Genomic DNA, 23,058 nt, shown 5'->3' with positions numbered 1-23,058 from the left:
GCAACGCCAGGGTTGCGGGTTCGATTCCCCGGGGGACCAGTATGGAAGAATATTTTTTTAATGAAATGTATGCATTCACTACTGTAAGTCGCTCTGGATAAGAGCGTCTGATAAAAAATGAAAATAAATAAATAATCTATTAAGAAACGTTACCCCCTACCTCTGATGTCCGCCGCCTTGGAGCTGGACCAGGGAGCCCAATTATTCACCAAACTGGACCTCTGCAACGCTTACAATCAAGTGAGATTCAGGGAGGGAGATGAATGGAAAACTCCCTTTAACACCCCTAGGGGCCACTATGAGTATTTAGTCATGCCATTCGGATTACCGAACTCACCGGTAGTCTTCCAAGCATTTGTCAATGACACTCTTAGGGATATGTTGAATCGGTCCGTCTTTGTTTACCTCAACAACATCCTGATCTTCTTCAAGACTTTTCCAGAACACAACCTGCATGTCCAACAAGTCCTGAGACTCCTGCAGAGTCAACTATATGTCAAGATTGAAAAGTGTGAGTTCCATGTATCCCAAGTCTCTTTCCTGGGTCACGTTATCTCTACCGCTGGCATCCAAATGGACCCTGTTAAGGTTAGTGGGGTCACTGACTGGCCCCGTCCCGCCTCACTCAAACAGGTCCAGCGGTTCCTCTGGTTTTCCAATTTTTACAGGCATTTTATACGGAGCTTTGATGCAGTGGCAGCGCCTCTCACGGCCCTAACCTGCAAGTCCCAGACCTGTTTTGGCTGGACCCCCGAGGCTTACAGGGCCTTCATGGAGCTCAAGGGACGTTTCACCTCCGGACCCATCCTCGTTCATCCTGATCCTACTCGTTCCTTTGTTGTAGAGGTTGACGCCACATACACCGGAGCAGGGGCGGTCCTTTCATAGCGGAACAAGGGGGACAAGATAATGCACCCATGTGCCTTTCTTTCCAAGCGGTTCTCGCCAGCGGAACGCAACTACGATGTAGGCAACCGGGAGCTCTTGGCAGTCAAGTGGGCCCTTGAGGGGTGGAGATGCTGGTTAGAGAGGGCATATCATCCTTTCGTGATCTGGACGGACCATAAGAACTTGGTCTCCATTCAAGAAACCAGGAGGTTGAACGCTCACCAGGCTAGGTGGGCTCTGTTTTTTAACAGGTTCAACTTCACTCTAGCCTATCGTCCAAGATCCAAGAATCAGAAAGCAGATGTCCTGTCCGGCCAACACGATGTCTCTAACGAGGAGAGGGACTCCGAGCCCATCATCCCCAGCTCCCGCATTGTGGCTCCCGTGTTATGGAGTATAGAGAGCACGGTATGACAAGCCCAGACCGGAGAACCTGAGCCCGGTGGGGGTCCCACCAACAGACTTTATGTTCCGCGATCAGCCCGTTCTCGAGTGCTACAATGGGGACACTCCTCTAATTTAACTGGGCATCCAGGGGTTAATCAGACACTAGAGTTCCTGAGGCAGAAATTCTGGTGGCCCAACACGATTGAGGATGTGAGATCCTTTGTTGCGGCCTGTTCCACCTGTGCCAAATGCAAGTCCTCACGACAGCGACCTGCTGGGTTGCTCTAACCTCTGCCCATACACAGTCGTCCATGATCCCACCTGTCCGTCGATTTTATCACAGGTTTACCTCCATCCCAAGCGCTTATCACTATCCTAGTGGTCGTTGATCGGTTCTCCAAGGCAGCCCATTTCATTGTCTTACCCAAGTTGCCCGAAGGAGACAGCTGATCTCATGATTACACATGTCTTTCGACTACACAGACTTCCCCAGGACATTGTCTCGGATCGTGGGCCCAGTTCGTTGCATGGTATTGGAAAGCCTTTTGCTCCCTATTGGGGGTGTCGGTGAGTCTCTCCTCGAGGTTCCACCCACAGTCAAATGGGCAAACAGAAAGGGCCAACCAGGAGCTGGAGAAGTTCCTCCACTGTTTCGTCCACCAAGGTCAGCAACTGGAGCAAGTTTCTCATCTGGGCGGAGTATGCTCACAACACAGTGCCAAACTCATCCACTGGACTGTCACCCCCCCCCCCCCCCCCGCTTCCTGAACAAGAGGCCGAAGTGGGGGTGCCATCAGCTGAGGCGTTCATTTGATGACGTCGCTGCACTTGGATCAGAGCGCGATCCTCCTTGCTCCACTCATCTGCCCGACACCAACACCAGGCAAACCGGCACCAAAGGCCTCTTCGGCTCCTCCAACCGGGTCAACGAGTGTGGCTGTCCACCCGTGATCTTCCCTTAAAGGTGGACTCACGGAAGCTTGCTCCACGCTACATAGGACCATTCAAGATCCTGAGTCGTATCAACCCGGTCACCTATCGTCTCCAGCTTCCCAGGTCTATGAGGGTCTGTCCATCCTTCCATGTCTCCCATCTCAAGCTGGTAAGGACCAGTCCCTTCTCTCCCCCACACCTGCCCCTCTGCCCCCTCAACTTGTCGATGGTCGCCCGGCCTACACTGCCCGGCATCTGTTGGAGGCTCGTCGGGTCCGAGGCACCCTGCAGTACCTGGTGGACTGGGAGGGCTACAGCCCAAGGAACGGGCGTGGGTGCCTGCCCGGGACATCCTGGATCCGGTACCTGTTCGGGACTACAACCAACGACATGGTGGTCGCCCTGGCTCCGCGGCTGGAGCCGCTCCTAGAAGGGGGGTACAGTCATGGTTCCACCTATCACCAGGGGGTGGCAGAGACCGTCCTAGAGACACTCAGGTGTGTCCTATTTACTCATTATGATTTCCCTGTTAAAATAGGTGTGTTTTCTGTTGTCCTTTGCTGATGCTTGAATTATGTGCCATGTGCATTTGTCTCCTGAGTGAGTTTTCGAGACTTAGTGTTTGTTATTTTCCCAGTGTTACTGTGATCCTTCCGTTACCATTTCTCAGTAAAGTATTATGTTTATCCTTAACCGCTGATTCCTCGTCTGGTCTCTTCTTTGCACCTGGGTCCAACCTCACCATGTCACATATTGCCCATAATAACAAGCCCCAGAGTGTACCTCTAGGGCTTGTTATATGGGCAATTATATGTGTGCAACGTATGGATAGAAATATTCATGTAATATACAGACCTGACATGTGTAAAGCCGATGTCACACAAACCAACTTGGACAATATTGATGGAACAAGTAAGTGTGTGTTTAATTACCTCTCAAGTAGCTGCATTAGTGTGTGTGTGTGTGTGTTTAAATGCCTCTGAAGTGTTTCATTAGTGCATTGTTGATATAGTCCCAAAATGTTTTGCATGTCAGCAAGTTTTCAAGATATACAGACTTTTTAATGTAAAATATCAGCTTTATTTCTGTATTTTGAAAGTTATATATCTTGAAAACTTAACCACTGACATGCAAAACATTTTGGGACTATATCAACAATGGACAAATGAAAAAAATACCAAAATATTTTTTTGGGGTGGAGTTTTCATTTAACCCCTGACCCTGCCAAAGCCTAGCAGTACCATGGTACTCAATCAGTCTTGGACAAACCTAACAGGGCTACGTGGAAGATGAAAAACATGGCCACACATATTACACTTCATTAGTGTAGCCTATAATGGACTGGCCTTCTGCAGGGAAAAAAGAAAATATTTCAGGAGAGCTAGGTTTAAGACCATTAACTGATGGGGCATGTTAACGTTCACCTGAAATAATCTAGACACATGACCAATATCCTGCACATACTGTACCTGATTGTAAAAATACCATTACAATTCTTAATTCTACATACCTTAAACTGTACTTTACCTTCATTCTATGTAGACTCACGTTTGGCTGCACAATACATGGCTTGTTATTGGAGCCATAACCAAACATAGACTATACATTGCTGTACATTACCTTGAGTGCTTTATGGAGTTGAGAGGCGTCATAGGAAATGGGAGGCATCATCAACGCCACAATGAGCGTCTCGAACAAGCCTCCCAGCTCCGACTTTAAAGCACTCACAAGATCCTGTGGAAAAATAAAGTCAATATTAAGATAATTTAGACAATGGAAGAAGTGCTTGCTTTAGACAAATAGAGCCAAAATCTCTTACTCAATTAATACATTTGAATTCTTCACAAGATCCTGAGGATAAAATAGTCTATAATTTTTTAACTTTGAACAATGGAAGAAGTGTTTGATTTGGACCTTTAAAAAAACAAACCAAAAAATATTTAAGCCGAATTCCTTACCTCAATCAATTTATTAAAATTATTAAAATTTTGTATGATTCATATTCTGATAACTTTGACAATGGAAGAAGTGTTTGTTTAAAGTAAAATGAAAACAAAGAATAACAGAGCAGAAATCTTTACCTCAATCAATGCATTTGAATGATTAACGGGTGTTTTGATAACATGCACATAGAAGTGTAAAATACTTGGTTTATGAGCGAGAGTTAATTTATTACTATTGACAATAAAAAACATGAGTTGAGTCACTCCTAATACATACAGTATACTGGAAAGAGAGCGAGAGTTATCAGACACCCTGATAACTACATTTATTGTTGGCTTTCCTCTTATGTTAAGCCACCAGACAATTCAACACATTACTCACAGAAGTGTACATCGGAGTAGATTTTTATCAGCCGTTTACCATAGATTTGGGTATTTTTGAAGTGCCGATCTGAATAAGCAGAGGCCAGAGAAAGAGAGCGCGAGAGAGAGGGGTGGATGAATAAAGAACAATTTGAAAGTGAGACTGACAAGGAGAAAGAGGGGGAGGAGGGATATGTGTGGATGGAGAGATTGTGTGTGGGTAGGTAGGTGGGTGGCAGGTAAAGCAACTTATGGCATGTGTGGGTGGATAATATTTCAGAACTCTCATGAGGGCCTATACTGTAGGTATTGGACAGATGCTATTCATTACAGATAAGTCACAAACCTCGCCCAGTCCCAGTGCTGCTATCTACGTGACATCTGCGCAATGGCAATACCGTCATGCCAATCTGCCCCTACTAATAAACCCCACATCTGAGAATAACAGTAAAGCATTTTGGCAGTATGTGGATGGATTCCTCTTATTGAAATTCATACTTGGATATCCTGCACAAGGCCATTGGGCGTGCATATGCTCTACTCTTCTTCAGTAACAGTAGAAAAAATGGCATGCTGTTTTCCCTTAGGTAACCCTTGTTTTGGCTGATGAGTGATGGGGTTGGTGACATGACCTGTAGGCTTCAATCAGACCTGTAAGCTTCCTGTCTCACCTTTCCGTGGGCCTTCTTGTACTCCACCTTAATTTCCTGCCGTTGATTGTTGCTGCGCGATGTCAAGAGCATTAGAATGGTGTCCTCATAAGTGCCTGTCAAACATGATGACAAACGTACAGTAATCCATCTTAAATCAGTGACATGAGAACCTGTCTTGATCATGAATTGCAGAACTCGTTAAAACAAAGCCACCCCTACCAGTTTGGAATAACTAGTTAGTTACCACATTGTCTATTTATAATGGTGTAGTGAACCAAGTAAAGAAATTCAGTTTGTGTTTACAACGATAAAGGGATGATTCACCCCAAAATGTACGTTTATCAGTGATTTCCATGCCCTTTGTTGAGCTGAGTCCATATTCCATAAAGATAGTTTGGTCATTGTGGTTTGAAAGGCAACAACAAACATGGACAAACTATGTTGGCCTGGACCACGCTATATGTATTCAAGGAAATCTACAGACCTCAATTAGATTAGCACCATGTAATTTCATCTGGAGGATGAACTGTCCCTTTAATAAGCACTAGATCAACATATAGACCTATTCTCACCAGAGAAATGACGAGACAAATGGACCAACGCACAAACAATCAATACCAATACTTTTAAAAGGCATCAATAACTCTTGGATACAGCAAATTAATATCAGGGCTGAGACAATTCACGGCATTTCCTGGGCAACGTTGAAATAGATTTGTTATCCAGACTTAATTATGCCATAAAGCAAGTCACCGCTAATAATGTTATCTGGTTAAAAGATCAGAGGTCAGATTGATTTTGAGCTCCAACTATAAGTCAAGCTATAATTCACAGATATGCCTCCATTTTACGATCATCTTCCCCTTTACTTCCTCTGTACAACGTTGTGTCTTTTGGGTTCAAGGTCATCACATTTTTTTACAACACTGGGACAATTGGTTTAAACCAATGACATATGGAGGAAATTGTCGTTATGGTGGTCATTACAGATGTAAGATCTTAATTTGATTATTCTTTTGTTGTTGAGATTTTTCCTGCTAGGCAGGAAATTAAAACTTGTAGTGTATTTGAATTTTCTAAAATCTTCTAAAGTTTAATTTCCAGACTTGATTTGCCCTAACTAAAAATGTATTGACCCCTAAAAAAAAGGGCCATTAATTATAATCCACATAATAATTCACATTTCCTGTTGCTGCAGGATTATTTTCCTGCTGTAGCAAACTGGCTCAAATTAAGATGATACAATATATCTATATGTACTGCTGTGATGAATTCCAGGTCATTTGAGAGGGAAACGAAGTTGAAAGGGAGAGTAAGAAGTTCCATAAAAACATACCATTACAGCGGCATTAGGGGAAAATAAAGTATTGTACAATATATTTAAGTACAGGTTGTTATAATAGCAGCCTGACACTTTGCACAGCTAATTCAGTTTTTCTAAGCAAAAAATGTGTAATTAAGGAATAAATACTCTGTAAATACAGCTTAATACAAAAATGTTTACAGTATAAATACATATTCCACTGCAGTTTCTCTGGTAGAGTTTATATCTGTGGCTCAGTTGGAAAGAGCGTGGAGATAGAAACCCCAGGTTTATGAGTTCAATTCCCTTTGGGGCCACATACTAATATGTTTACTCTCACTGTACTGTAAATTGCTTTAAAAGTGTCTGCTAAATGGCTTATGCTGTATTTTTATATTTATAACTTGAATTAAGTGCATCTAACTTACCTATGCCTTTCATGGCCTTGTGTAAGAGCTCAGCATCCTGCTTGGCATTGAAGTTGACAAAGTCTTTCACACTGCCTCTGTAGGAAGCCTGTGAGAAATAAATAACAAGGGGGAACAGAATACATTGCCTGCATTTCCTAAAAATGTGTCATTGTGGGACAGACATGGGGGGAAATGTTTTGTACAATCAAACTATAATCTAGCTAGCAAGTTTGGTTGCAGAGGGGAAATCTTGGCATCAGAAGGGCGATTCTAGTGTGATGTTATGCAGCTCTGTCTCCATGCTATCCTCTTCTGTGAAACTGAAACTTTTTCTGAAGGTTCTTCTCAAGATGAGAAGTTCTTCATAGACACTCTGTACTTTAATCAGTCCCTTCCAGATGGTTAGGCTACTGTAATGTAGTCTGTGTTCATACATGTTTGCAATCAATGCTATCGCAGAAGTAAACACATACAAACTCACTTTGATAGCCCTAGCCGGTGTCGTGGAGAGTCATCATTCTCTAAATTCTCCTTGGTTTCATCTCTGAGGAAAATATAATTTGAGGAGAAAAGCAATATAACATCTCTTTCAACCTCTGACTCAGTCGGATGTCAGCACAGGTGTGAGATTTGAGAAAATTATCTTCCCCTCTCTTCAGCAAAGCTCTGTCCCCACAATTTGCTTTGTTGTGCATTCCTTTGTCTAAGTACCAAGAGTTTACTGGTATGTGCTGATCGAAAAAACACACAATTTGAATCAACTGAATGTTCAATTCTGCTACATAGACCCTGGTTCGATTCCAGGCTGCATCACAACCGGCCGTGATTGGGAGTCCCATAGGGTGGTGCACAATTGGCCCAGCATCGTCCGGGTTTGGCCGGAGTAGGCCATCATTGTAAATAAGAATTTGTTCTTAACAGACTTGCCTAGTTAAAAAAAAAACATATTGCTGCTGGTTAGCTAATGTTAACAATTGTCCTTTGCTGTAGCATTACAGGTCAAATGAAAGGCTATTACCACAAGGTGTTCAATTCTTCTACTATGTTTAGTCATTAAAAATGTTGATATAAGGGAGCGACTGGATTTACAAGTCCATGGGTGAATAGATAGAGGGGGTGAAGACTACTTTAGTGGCAGTTGGTGACTTCAAATTTGAGGAGGATGATGGATTCATATTATTTTGAAGAAATGAAAGCTAATGGGAAGACGATCTTCATTTGATTATGATCTGAGACACTCTCCCATAGATGCGGTAAAGAGGTCAATGGAACTCGACCAAAACAATGGAAATGCCATGGAAACACGTGAGGGAAAGATTCCGTAGGGGAAAGATCTTGAATCTCCTCATTGCCCCCCTTCAACATTAGCCTAGATTTAGGCTATTGCTTATTTGTGTATTTCACACTATGTTGAGGTAAAAATTGGAGTATAATGCTTGTATGGATGTCAACAATACATGTTAATTTCCTCGTCACCAATCAACTAAATTACAGTTAAAAACAACTTTTACTACCACCACCGATTTCTCTATGCTAGCTATGCTACCATCTTATATGAATGGGAGTTAGCATTTAGAAGTCACTTCTTCTAAACCTGAAAAGGGACTACTTCTAAATGTTATGCAGCCAAATGTATCCAAATCGGACTTTAGTAACCACACTGGGCCTGTTACAATACATCAATCATGACGGATTTGACGAATATCCACTTTGTTAGATCAGATTTGTTGAATGTGCACCAATTCTGCATCCTTCTTCTATTCCCCACGGTCTGCATTCTAGTGACCTCTTTACTGCATCTATGCCTCTACACTCAAGTTCACATGGGTCATAATGACCTCAAAGGTTTGAGAAAGGATTAATTAAATGAAATGAGTAGAATTGCCAGAAGAGACACGTTGACTGACTACTGTCCTAAGTAAAAAAAAAAAAAAGATCTCCCTTAACTTCATTCAAGTAATAATACAAAGAATCAGTGATTCATGTATAACTCAATGCATCTGCTATTTGTATTTACAGCTGTCCCCTCCTGTTCCTTGATTAAGAGGTGATGACTACTCCACTCTACTACCAGTGTCAACTCTCTTCTGACTTGATAGGCAATCTGCACAAACAGTAATCAACCAATGCAAATAGGCCTATGGGACAATCCACTGCTTGATTGATTGCATTTGACTGTATTTACTCAATGGCTGAAACCCATTACGAGTCACACCAACCAAAGGAGACCATGTCTGTCTGTCTGATTTATTTCAAGTTTCTGACACAAAGTGATTGGAGTCCTTTTACATTTATGTATAGGGATTGGACTGAGGATGGACATTACTATTCTGAACTAGAGCCCCATCAGTTAACATAGTCTACCTGACTACCTAGGGGTTTTCAAGTCAGGTCTCCCCTGATGAAACCCTGTCCTAGGTGGGAGGGGTTAGACCCACCCTATCCATGTTACCATGCTTATGGTATTACAACACTATGCAAATTAAACACCATTATATGTAAGTGGACCTCTGTCTTTTTAATCATCTAATCAAATAGTTAGAAATATTCATAACGAGCTGAAGAAGACCTCTACAATCAAATCAAAGAAGTGAACTGGATGAACAAGTGAATACTTGATGCCACAGCAGGGGAGCTGTTTGCTGTCATATTGTACTTTTAATGAATCAATCTCCATAGAGTGAACAACTTGAAGTTTGAAATGAAATTAGATGTTCTTAATTGGAAATAATATGCTTGTTAGGTTATTAGCTTTTTCTTCAGTACATTATGTAGCTACTGAAGAACCCTTGGCAGTACAGCAGCTAGCTACTGAATAACCCTGGCCAGTACATTATGTAGCTAGCTACTGAAGACCCCTTGCCAGTACAGTCGCAAGCTACTGAAGAACCCTGGCCAGTGCATTACGTAGCTAGCTACTGTAGAACCCTGGCCAGTACATTACGTAGCTAGCTACTGAAGAACCCTGGCCAAAACATTATGTAGCTAGCTACTGTAGAACCCTGGCCAGTGCATTACGTAGCTAGCTACTGTAGAACCCTGGCCAGTACATTACGTAGCTAGCTACTGAAGAACCCTGGCCAAAACATTATGTAGCTAGTTAGTGAAGAACCCTGGCCAGTGCATTACGTAGCTAGCTACTGTAGAACCCTGGCCAGTACATTACGTAGCTAGCCACTGAAGAACCCTGGCCAAAACATTATGTAGCTAGCTACTGAAGAACCCTGGCCAGAACATTATGTAGCTAGCTACTGAAGAACCCTGGCCAGTGCATTACGTAGCTAGCTACTGTAGAACCCTGGCCAGTACATTACGTAGCTAGCTACTGAAGAACCCTGGCCAAAACATTATGTAGCTAGCTACTGAAGAACCCTGGCCAGTGCATTACGTAGCTAGCTACTGTAGAACCCTGGCCAGTACATTACGTAGCTAGCCACTGAAGAACCCTGGCCAAAACATTATGTAGCTAGCTACTGAAGAACCCTGGCCAGAACATTATGTAGTTAGCTACTGAAGAACCCTGGCCAGTACATTATGTAGTTAGCTACTGAAGAACCCTGGCCAAAACATTATGTAGCTAGCTACTGAAGAACCCTGGCCAGTACATTATGTAGCTAGCTACTGAAGAACCCTGGCCAGTACATTATGTAGCTAGCTACTGAAGAACCCTGGCCAGTACATTATGTAGTTAGCTACTGAAGAACCCTGGCCAGTAGATTATGTAGCTAGCTACTGAAGAACCCTGGCCAGTACATTATGTAGCAAGCTACTGAAGAACCAAAAGTAGCCATTGGTACATTATGTAGCTACTGAAGAACCCTGGCCAAAAGTGGCCATCGGTACATTATGTAGCTACTGGAGAACCCTGTCCAAAAGTAGCCATCGTTACCACAAGAGGTTGGTGGTACCTTAATTGTGGAGGACGGGCTCGTGGTAATTGTATCAAATACATCAAACACATGGTTTGATGCCATTCCATTTGCTCCGTTCCAGTCATTATTATGAGCTGTCCTCCCCTCAGCAGCCTCCACTGATCGATACATTATGTAGCTACTGGAGAACCCTGGCCAAAAGTGTCCATCGGTACATTATATAGCTAATGAAGAACGCTGGCCAAAAGTGGCTATTGGTACATTAGGTAGCTACTGGAGAACCCTGTCCAAAAGTGGCCATCATTGGATAACGATCCCAAGTCAACCTGAACTTGTGTGGTCCATTTCACTGCTGTATTTGCAATACTTTGAATAACACAACAGTAAGCAAACAAAAACACTTACCATATATACCTTGTTGACGAGACTAGGTAGAATTGGTCAAATCTGAAAAAGCAATTGTGTAAGCATAACAGGTTGTTAAATCATCATTTTCAATTTCATGAGTCACTCTTTATAGAACAGAAATTTCCACCAACAGATGGTCTTCGAATTTTGTAGAAAAACATGGTAATTCATAAGTAAAATTAATTGAGCATAGGATATCAAATACATGTTTTTTATATTAAATATACTAATGATTTTCTGTCTTGTCTCATATAATTCACAAAAACATTGCAATATGAATAGAAAAAAAACTAAAAGGTATCTTACCAAAGATGTCTTGTTTTCTGACCGCTAAGAATGGACAGTGCTGTAAAGATACCGTGGGCTATGAAGATGTTATGGGCATTGACACTCCTCTACTCCACCCCTCAACAACAGCAGTGTAGTGTGTGGGGATGGCCTAACTGTACTACTCGGCTGTCCAAATAAAGTGTCCTATTTCAGCAGCAGTCAACCAAATGGGGGATCATGACCTAATGCATTCTGGTGTTGTTACAACGTAGTATATGGTCGATACATTACAACACTAACACATGGACAAGAGAGACAGTAAGAGAGACTGTTGTGACAATGAGGGATGCAATAGAGATCTTTTACCACCCGTTTGAATTTCCGCCTAGAATTTCCCTAAATAGGCTATAATTAGGGCTTTCAGACTTCAGAGACTTTATTTCACCCACGTCCCAACTATCCCATTCCAACCTTATGTTCCATTTCCTGGAAGCACCTATCAGGTGGATTGAGGCTGCATTTACAGTACCCCACAAGGACTAAACCACTTCTCAACCACCTCACCAGACCTGGGTCTGATACACATCAAATACTTTGTCATTTAGTTTTCCCGGTACAATAGAGTAGCAATACAACAATGCACATATAGAATAGTCCCAAAAGTACAAACACTAAGCTAAATCAAGAGCTGCACACCTCAAAATAATTTCTAGGATTTTAAAGTGACATGTCGGTATGTACTTGACCTAGGTCTGAGCAAACATGGGTCATCTACAGTATGTAGTATTTATATTTCAGAGATGGAGGCATGTTAAATAAGTCAATGTTAATGGAAAATCATTTCCCCAGCTTTCCCCTGTGTTTGCTCTGCTTGTGTTTGAGATACTGTAGAAATATCCGGGTACTTGCATTGGATGTGTTATTAATCACTGCGTTTATTGAGATAATGGCAGTCAGGCCAAATTCATGGTTTAGGAAAACAGAAGTTTGTTTAAAAAAGTAAGTATTCTGCCTCCCGAGTGGCGCAGCAGTCTAAGGCAGTGCATTGCAGTGTTGCACATCACTACAGCCTCTCTCGAGCCCTTTGGGGAGTTGCAGCCATGAGACAAGATCATAATCACGAAATGGGGGGTAAAAACACTTAGAAATAAAGTCTTCATTAATAAAACTAACATGTTCTGGTATGCCTTCATCAGCTAATTGTATTCCTTTACAAACAGACTTCTTTGTAACTGATGAAAGCAGGAGAATTGATATGTTGCAATGTAACAATTATTCAGAGAATTGATATCTGCCAATCATTCAACAATCAGAATATTTTTTATATAATGTAGTATTTACAAACAACTGAAACCGAGTCAAATATAAAATCTCAGAAATAACATTGTTTACATGTACATTTATGCAAAATATGCCATGGTGTATCAACAATATGGTTGCAGCAAGGGTGTTGTAGACTCAACATGGATCTACCAACATTTTCATTAAAGAAAGACAAAATATTTAATGACAATTGTTTATAAAACAAAAACTGGTATCCAATAACAATTAGTCCAATAACTTTAGATGGATAAAAGATAATCAAAACAGTACATAAAAGATGAAATATGTTTTTACTAAAAGTAAACACTTGAATCAATTTAACACTGTTCCAGTGTCTATCCAGGTCTACACTTTTCAGTACTAAATGAATACTGTGCTTAGTGCTGACCAGCGGAGAACGACTGCACCCTCTCATTGAAGCCATGCAGTTCAAGACTGACCTCAGTACTGCAGGCATTATTTTCAGAAAACAGGATCCCCTTTATAGTGAATGGGAAAATGGCAATCTTCGTGTAAATAAACACATTTTTCGAAGACAATCATTGCTTCTATTACACTAGTTTTACGTCCTTGAACCAAATATTTTTAAACTGCACACAGAATAAGTTATAAGAATAATTTTGTTGCTAATGTACCCCGGTCAGCCTTCAATTTGAGATACTCAATGAGTGGGGGCAGTACTGAGCTACAGTAGCCTGCAACGTCACTTCCTGGAGTAGCTCAAACTGTGTCTTCATGAGACACCATTTTAATCAACTTCCTTGGCTTCAAATGCGCTATTGAGTCTTGACATAGGAATGAATGGTGTCACGTGATCGATGGCTTTGTCCATTAATATACAGTCATTGGTGCTGATGCTGTAACACCTTCTAAGTGTTAGGAAATTAACACCGGTACTTTTACAGTAACTCATTTTTGGGCATTGTTTTAACACTGTATGGTGTAAAGTCTAATTTGAATATTTCCAAGCGTGCCTTGCTTTTTCAAGTGATTGTAGAGTTATCACCCATGACTGTATTTGCTAGTGACAGAGAGATGATTGTTGAATTCATTCATTTTCAGTCCTGTGGCATTCACTAGGTGAATGTTGTCATTAAACTCTTTATGACAATAAATGACATACAGTACCAGTCAAAAGTTTGGACACACCTACTCATTGAAAGGTTTTTCTTTATTTGACTATTTTCTACATTGTTGAATAATAGTGAAGACATCAAAACTATGAAATAACACATGGAATCATGTAGTAACCAAAAACTTGTGGAGGCCAGGTCATCTGATGCAGCACTCAATCACTCTGCTTCTTGGTCAAATAGCCCTTACACAGCCTGGAGGTGTATTGGGTCATTGTCCAGTTGAAAAACAGATGATCGTCCCACAAGCCAGCTTGGAATGGCGTATCGCTGCAGAATGCTGGGGTTGCGATGCTGGTTAATTGTGCCATGAATTCTAAATAAATCACTGACAGTGTCACCAGCAAAGCACCCCCACACCTCCTCCTCCATGCTTCACGGTGGGAACCACACATGCGGAGAGCATCCGTTCACCTACTCTGCGTCTCACAAAGACACAACGGTTGGAACCAAAAATCTCACATTTGGATTCATCAGACCAAAGGACAGATTCCCACCGGTCTAATGTCCATTGCTCGTGTTTCTTGACCCAAGCAAGTCTCTTCTTCTTATTGGTGTCCTTTAGTAGCGGTTTCTTTGCAGCAATTCAACCATGAAGGCATGATTCACTCTGGCTCATCTGAACAGTTGATGTTGAGATGTGTCTGTTACTTGAACTCTGAAGCATTTATTTTGGCTTCAATTTCTGAGGCTGGTAACTCTAACTTGAACTTATCCTCTGCAGCAGAAGTAACTCTGGGTCTTCATTTGCTGTGGCGGTCCTCATGAGAGCCAGTTTCATCATAGCGCTTGATCGTTTTTGCAACTGCACTTGAAGAAACTTTAAAAGTTCCTGGCATTTTCCGTATTTACTGACCTTCATGTCTTAAAGTAATGATGGACTGTTATTTCTCTTTGCTTATTTGAGCTGTTCTTGACATAATATGGACTTGGTTTTTACCAAATAGGGCTATCTTCTGTATACCATTCCTACCTTGTCACAACCCAACTGATTGGCTCAAACGCATTAAGAAGGAAATAAATTCCACAAATTAACTTTTACAAGGCACACCTATTAATTGAAATGCATTCCAGGTGACTACCTCTTGATGCTGGTTGAGTGAATGCTAAGAGTATGCAAAGCTGTCATCAAGGCAAAAGGTGACTACTTTGAAGAATCTCAAATATAAAATATATTTGGATTTGTTTAACACTTTTTTTGTTAATACATGATTCCATGTTTTATTTTGTAGATTTCATGTCTTCACTATTATTCTACAATGTAGAAAATAGCACAAATAAAGAAAAACCCTTGAATTAATAGGTGTGTCCAGACTTTTGACTGGCGTTGTATATCATAAGGCCTTACTTTGAGGGCCTAGTTTTACGCTAACACAGTGGCCTGAAACTCCTGATTTACAGTTTACATCAGGCCTACAAGTCACATTATGCTGGCTTACAAAATGATTTGTAATTCCTATTGGAATCAAGCTAGAGGTAGGATATTCAACAGATGGAATTGTTATTCACCCACAACCTGTGGTTGTTAAAGGAGACTACCTAAACCATTTAAACTGGAACAACCCTTTCAGTAACAGGTGCAATAAAACTAGCTCACTATCTGATTGGATTAGTTTAGAAAAAGGTGATATTTATCTTCGTGTAGCATAAGATTAATCAATCAATGTATATACAAAAACACAGATATTAAAAACAATACTAAAACAATCTACCCGCAGTAGAGCATGCTGGGAAATGTGATAGTGATGGGTGTTATTTTGATGAAAATGTTTTGCTCTCCACAGAGTAAAACTGACACAATCCCACTCTCACACTCAACTTGTCACAATTGTCGTATTGATGAGACCAAGGCGCAGCGTGTAGAGTGCTCATTCTTACTTATTTATTTTAAGAGAACACTTAAACAAAGAAAAAACAAACGACAGCAAACAGTTCCATAAGGTTCACAGACTATACGGAAAACAACCATCCACAACCCACAGGAAAAAACAGGCTGCCTAAGTATGGCTTCCAATCAGAGACAACGAAAGACACCTGCCTCTGATTGGAAACCATACTCGGCCACACATAGAAAATGAACATAGAAAATGAAAAGTAGAACAAATCCCCATGAAACAAACCAACCCCAAAACACACAAAAACACCCCCTGCCACGCCCTGACCATACTACAATGACAAATGACCCCTTTTACTGGTCAGGACGTGACAGTGCCCCCCCGAAGGTGCAGACCCCGACTGCACCTCAAAACAAAAAAAAACACAAAAACAACCCCAAAACTAAAGGGAGGGAAGGGAGGGAAGGGAGGGTGGCCACCGTCAACAACGGTTCCTGTGCTACACCCCCCCTTTGCCAATCCTCCCACTATGGAGGTGGCTCATTCAGCTCATTCAGAAGGAACAGATTGATGCACCTCTCTGGAGAGGGATTCTTCCTGATTTTCTTTTTAATGTTTCCCCATTGATCTTTGATTTCAAATCAAAAAATCAAAATCAAATTTATTTTTATATAGCCCTTCGTACATCAGCTGATATTCTCAAAGTGCTGTACAGAAACCCAGCCTAAAACCCCAAACAGCAAGCAAAGCATGTGAAAGAAGCACGGTGGCTAGGAAAAACTCTCTAGGAAAAACTCCCTAGAAAGGCCAAAAACCTAGGAAGAAACCTAGAGAGGAACCAGGCTATGAGGGGTGGCCAGTCCTCTTCTGGCTGTGCAGGGTGGATATTATAACAGAACATAGTCAAGATGTTAGAATGTTAAAATGTTCATAAATGACCAGCATGGTCAAATAATAATAATCATAGTAGTTGTCGAGGGTGCAACAAGCACGTCCGGTGAACAGGTCAGGGTTCCATAGCCGCAGGCAGAACAGTTGAAACTGGAGCAGCAGCACGGCCAGGTGGACTGGGGACAGCAAGGAGTCATCATACCAGGTAGTCCTGAGGCATGGTCCTAGGGCTCAGGTCCTCCGAGAGAAAGACAGAAAGAGAGAAAGAGAGAATTAGAGAGAGCATATTTAAATACACACAGGACACCGGATAAGACAAGAGAAATACTCCAGATGTAACAGACTGACCCTAGCCCCCCGACACATAAACTACTGCAGCATAAATACTGGAGGCTGAGACAGGAGGGATCAGAAGACACTGTGGCCCCATCCGATGATACCCCCGGACAGGGCCAAACAGGCAGGATATAACCCCACCCACTTTGCCAAAGCACAGCCCCCACACCACTAGAGGGATGTCTCCAACCACCAACTTACCGTCCTAAAACAAGGCCGAGTATAGCCCACAACGATCTCCGCCATGGCACAACCCAAGGGGGGGGGGCGCCAACCCAGACAGGAAGACCACGTCAGTGACTCAACCCACTCTAGTGACGCACCCCTCCCATGGACGGCATGGAAGAACACCAGTAGGCCAGTGACTCAGCCCCTGTAAAAGGGTTAGAGGCAGAGAATCCCAGTGGAAAGAGGGGAACCGGCAAGGCAGAGACAGCAAGGGCGGTTCGTTGCTCCAGCCTTTCCGTTCACCTTCACACTCCTGGGCCAGACTATACTTAATCATAGGACCTACTGAAGAGATAAGTCTTCAGTAAAGACTTAAAGGTTGAGACTGAGTCTGCGTCTCTCACATTGGTAGGCAGACCATTCCATAAAAATGGAGCTCTATAGGAGAAAGCCCTATCTCCAGCCGTTTGCTTAGAAATTCTAGGGACAATTAGGAGGCCTGCGTCTTGTGACCGTAGCGTACGTGTAGGTATGTAGGGCAGGACCAAATCGGAAAGATAAGTAGGAGCAAGCCCATGTAATGCTTTGTAGGTTAGCAGTAAAACCTTGAAATCAGCCCTTGCCTTAACAGGAAGCCAGTGTAGGGAGGCTAGCACTGGAGTAATATGATCAAATTTTTTGGTTCTAGTCAGGATTCTAGCAGCCGTATTTAGCACTAACTGAAGTTTATTTAGTGCTTTATCTGGGTAGCCGGAAAGTAGAGCATTGCAGTAGTCCAGCCTAGAAGTAACAAAAGCATGGATTAATTTTTCTGCGTCATTTTTGGACAGAAAATTTCTGATTTTTGCAATGTTACGTAGATGGAAAAAAGCTGTCCTTGAAACAGTCTTGATATGTTCTTCAAAAGAGAGATCAGGGTCCAGAGTAACGCCGAGGTCCTTCACAGTTTTATTTGAGACGACTGTACAACCATCCAGATTAATTGTCAGATTCAACAGAAGATCTCTTTGTTTCTTGGGACCTAGAACAAGCATCTCTGTTTTGTCCGAGTTTAAAAGTAGAAAGTTTGCAGCCATCCACTTCTTTATGTCTGAAACACAGGCTTCTAGCGAGGGCAATTTTGGGGCTTCACCATGTTTCATTGAAATGTACAGCTGTGTGTCGTCCGCATAGCAGTGAAATTTAACATTATGTTTTCGAATGACATCCCCAAGAGGTAAAATATATAGTGAAAACAATAGTGGTCCTAAAACGGAACCTTGAGGAACACCGAAATGTACAATTGATTTGTCAGAAGACAAACCATTCACAGAGACAAACTGATATCTTTCCGACAGATAAGATCTAAACCAGGCCAGAACTTGTCCATGTAGACCAATTTGGGTTTCCAATCTCTCCAAAAGAATGTGGTGATCGATGGTATCAAAAGCGGCACTAAGATCTAGGAGCACGAGGACAGATGCAGAGCCTCGGTCTGACGTCATTAAAAGGTCATTTACCACCTTCACAAGTGCAGTCTCAGTGCTATGATGGGGTCTAAAATCAGACTGAAGCGTTTCGTATACATTGTTTGTCTTCAGGAAGGCAGTGAGTTGCTGTGCAACAGCTTTTTCTAAAATTTTTGAGAGGAATGGAAGATTCAATATAGGCCGATAGTTTTTTATAATTTCTGGATCAAGATTCGGCTTTTTCAAGAGAGGCTTTATTACTGCCACTTTTAGTGAGCTTGGTACACATCCGGTGGATAGAGAGCCGTTTATTATGTTCAACATAGGAGGGCCAAGCACAGGAAGCAGCTCTTTCAGTAGTTTAGTTGGAATAGGGTCCAGTATGCAGCTTGAGGGTTTGGAGGCCATGATTATTTTCATCATTGCGTCAAGAGATATAGTACTAAAACACTTTAGTATCTCCCTTGATCCTAGGTCCTGGCAGAGTTGTGTAGACTCAGGACAATGGAGCTTTGGAGGAATACCCAGATTTAAAGAGGAGTCTGTAATTTGCTTTCTAATGATCATGATCTTTTCCTCAAAGAAGTTCATAAATGTATTACTGCTGAAGTGAAAGCCAAGATTTGCTTTCTTGTTTTGTTAGTAGGCCTTGTAAGCGAGTTTGATTAGACTCCAATGACAAGCCCAGAAGGAAGCCGAGGAACAGGTCTAGATGCCCATTCTTGCACTCTAAGGCTTCATCCACAACACTCTTGTTTAAGTTAATTGTAAGTGATGACGACCTTTCCCTGGATGAGGATGTCTGGGAATTTTCAGTGCTGTCCTGGAATGTGAGAAACACATATAATGCAACAAGAAACTATTGGATGCACAAAGCAGTATGCACAAAGCACTCTTGGATGCACAAAGCAGTACACCTTCCTCTGGTGCAGCCCACACTCCTCTCTAAAGATGTGTGTGCACACTCCTGCATACACGGATGCTTCTGTGACATCAATGCCACACTCTCTCAGGTCTTCCTCATCGAAGATCAGATGGCCCTTTTCCAGCTGTTTAAAGGCCAGTTTTCCCAGTGACATTATAATCTCTTTATCCAAGCCTGGATCCCTGTCATGGTCTCCATGGTACTTCTGATTCTTCTGTTTGATCTGAAATGCCATGAAGGGTTCGTACATCTGAATCAGGGTCTTGGGCATCTCTCCACTCTCTGTTCCACCCAACAGTCTCTTTAGAACTGTGTCTGAAATCTAGCAGAAGACTGGTATGTGGAACATGATGTGGAGGCTCCTTGATGTCTTTATGTGTGAGATGACTTTCCTGGCAAGGTTCTCGTCATTGATTCTTCTTCTGAGGTGTTCCTCCTTCTGTGGGTCATTGAACCCTCGCACCCCGATGAACTAGTCAACACACTCAGGGGGGATCTGATTTGCTGCTGCAGGTCTGGAGGTTATCCAGAGGATTGCAGAGGGAAGCAGATTCCCCTTGATGAGATTTGTTAGCAGCACATCTGCAAAATTTGACTCTGTGACATCACAACAGCTCTCAATGTTCCTGAAGTCTAGAGGAAGGTGCACCCAACCCAGACCATAAAAAATGAACAGAACTTTGCATGTTTCATTGCTGGAGAGACCAAATTATTTTGTCTCTGGGACAAAACGATCAAGAAGTTCAGTAAAGCACTTTCAGTAAAGCACTTCAGTAAAGCACTTTTCTTCACAGAAACTGTTTTTCCAATGGCAGCATCTCCCTTTGTCAGCACAGTCCTGATAGGTTTGTCTTGTCCAGGTAAGATTTTAAAGATGTTGTTGCATTTGACAGGTGTCTCATGTCGCTGGTCTCCTGGATCGTGCTTCAATCTGTCTCACCTCATGTTCATGATTGACCTCTCCACTTCCAATCTCTGTGATGTAGAGCTCTGTGTAGATCTTATTGAGAAGTGTTGGGTTTCCTTGTTCAGCTATTCCCTCAAATATAGTTCATATGAATTACCTAAAAATGCATGGTTAATTCAATTAAGAATATATTGAAGAAAATAATGTCATAAGCGTCATAAGGGACAGACCAAGGCGCAGCGGGTATAGTGCTCATCTTCTTTCTTTATTTAGAGTGAACGGCCAACTCTCGCCCGGCAACGCTGCGGAGCCCGTACTGACCGCACTGGACTGTGCGTGCGTATGGGCGATACCGTGTGCATTTCCACATAGCTCGGTGCTATCCTCGTCACCCGCTCCCCACGGTAAGCACGGGGAGTTGGCTCAGGACTTCACCCAACTCCCCGTGTGCCCCCCCAGCTGCCTCCGGCACTTGCCTGTTGGCTTATACAGCGCCTCATAGTAGCGCCGCTCTGCCTTCGCTGCCTCCAGTTCCTCCTTCGGTCGACAATACTCCCCAGCCTGCCTCCAGGGTCCCTTCCCGTCTAAAATCTCCTCCCACGTCCACGACTCCAAATACCTCTCCTGCTCCTTACCCCGCTGCTTGGTCTTCTTTCGGTGGGTGATTCTGTCATAAGCGTTGTAAGGGACAGACCAAGGCGCAGCGGGTATAGTGCTCATCTTCTTTCTTTATTTAGAGTGAACACTCAAACAAAATAAACAAACGACCAAACTGTTCCGTAAGGCACACAGCTATAGAGAAAACAACCACCCACAAACCCAAAGGAAAAAACGGCTGCCTAAGTATGGCTTCCAATCAGAGACAACGAAAGACACCTGCCTCTGATTGGAAACCATACTCGGCCACACATAGAAAACGAACATAGAAAATGAAAACTAGAACAAATCCCCTCTAAATAAATCAACCCCAAAACACACAAAAACAACACCCCCTGCCACGCCCTGACCATACTACAATGACAAATGACCCCTTTACTGGTCAGGACGTGACAAATAAGTTATTCATTTTACAGTGACCCATTTCTTGTCTTGTCCCAACTCACCAAGCCTAGACCTCTTACTTTTCTCCAGTGTGTCTTTAATGGAAGCCTCTCCAATGTAATCCAGGTAGAATCAGGAATTCCCCAGGGCAGCTGTCTAGGCCTATTACTTTCTAAAATCTTTAGTGTTGAGTGATCTGCATACATAGACACACTGGCTTTACTCGAAGCCAGTGGCATGTCGTTAGTAAAGATTTTAAAATGTAAGAGGCCTAAAAAGCTGCCCTGGGGAATTCCTGATTCTACCTGGATTATGTTGGAGTGGCTTCCATTAAAGAACACCCTATGTGTTGTGTTATACAGGTATCTCTATATCCACAATATAGAATGGGGTGTAAAGCCATAACACATAAGTCTTTCCAGCTGTAAACTATGATCGATAATGTCAAAAGCTGCACTGAAGTCTAACAAAACAGCCCCCACAATCTTTTTATTATCAATTTCTCTCAGCCAATCATCAGTCATTAGTATAAGTGCTGTGTTTGTTGAATGTGTGTGTGTGTGTGTGTGTGTGTGTGTGTGTGTGTGTGTGTGTGTGTGTGTGTGTGTGTGTGTGTGTGTGTGTGAGGGCCCTGTGAGTGTGCATAGAGACAAAAATAAAAAGTTAAATGAGGATACAAGGTTAACTCAGGTAGTCCGTGTAGCTATTTTGTTAGCTATTTATCAGTCTTATTTATTTGGGGGTAGAAGCTGTTCAAGAGACTGTTGGTGCCAGACTTGCATCGGTACCGCTTGCCGTGCGGAAGCAGAGAGAATAGTCTATGGCTTGGTTGGTTGGAGTCTTTAACGATTTTCCGGGTCCTCTGACACCGCCTGATATAGAGGCCCTGGATGGCAGGGAGCTTGGCCTCTGTGATGTACTGGACTGTCCGCACCACACTCTGTAGCGCTATGTGATCGAGGGCGTTGCTATTGCCAGACCAGGCAGTGATGCAGCCAGCCAAAATGCTCTCAATGGTACAGCTGTATACGTTTTTGAGGATTTGACGGGCCATGCCAACATTTTTCAACCTCTTGAGGGGGAAGAGGCGCTGTCACACCTGTTTTGAACCTTTTTAAGTCTTTAGTGATTTGGACACTGAGGAACTTGAAGCTCTCGACCTACTCCACTGCGGCCCTGTTGATGTGGATGGGGGCGTGCTCACTTCCCCCTCCATAGTCCACGATCAGCTCCTTGGTCTTACTGACGTTGAGGGAGAGGTTGTTCTGGTACCACACTGCTAGGTCACTGACCTCCTCTCTGAAGACTGACTCATCGTTGCCGGTGATCAGGCCTATCACCGTCGTCAGCAAACTTGATGATGATGATGGTGGTGGAGTCGTACGTGGCTACGCAGTCATGGGTGAACAAGGAGTACAGGAGGGGACTAAGCACACACCCCTGTGGGGTCCCTGTGTTGAGGGTCAGCGTGGCAAAGGTGATGTTGCTTACCCTCCCCACCTTGGGTCGGCCCGTCAGGAAGTTCTGTATCCAGTTGCAGAGGGAGGTGTTCAGACCCAGAGTCCTAAGCTTCGTAGCGAGCTTTGAGCTGTAGTCAATGAACAGCATTCTCACATAGGTA

General features: G+C 42.8%; 1 protein-coding gene across 1 annotated transcript; it reads left to right on the top strand.

Moving 5' to 3' along the window:
* Positions 1 to 378: 378 nt before the first annotated feature.
* On the top strand, positions 379 to 888 carry LOC145879449 (uncharacterized). The gene has a single exon (XM_082974913.1). It carries the CDS (start codon positions 379 to 381, stop codon positions 886 to 888), a length of 510 nt encoding a protein of 169 aa, XP_082831039.1.
* Positions 889 to 23,058: the final 22,170 nt, after the last annotated feature.

The sequence above is a fragment of the Salmo salar genome, chromosome 05 (assembly GCF_965601325.2).
Source record: "Salmo salar chromosome 05, fSalSal1, whole genome shotgun sequence".
In the NCBI taxonomy this organism is placed as follows: Eukaryota; Metazoa; Chordata; class Actinopteri; order Salmoniformes; family Salmonidae; genus Salmo; species Salmo salar.
This window is presented reverse-complemented; position numbering and strand designations above follow the sequence as displayed.

Bases quoted from the DNA above. Each gene is read 5' to 3' on its own strand.
- LOC145879449 (XM_082974913.1), top strand. From the start codon at position 379: ATGTTGAATCGGTCCGTCTTTGTTTACCTCAACAACATCCTGATCTTC.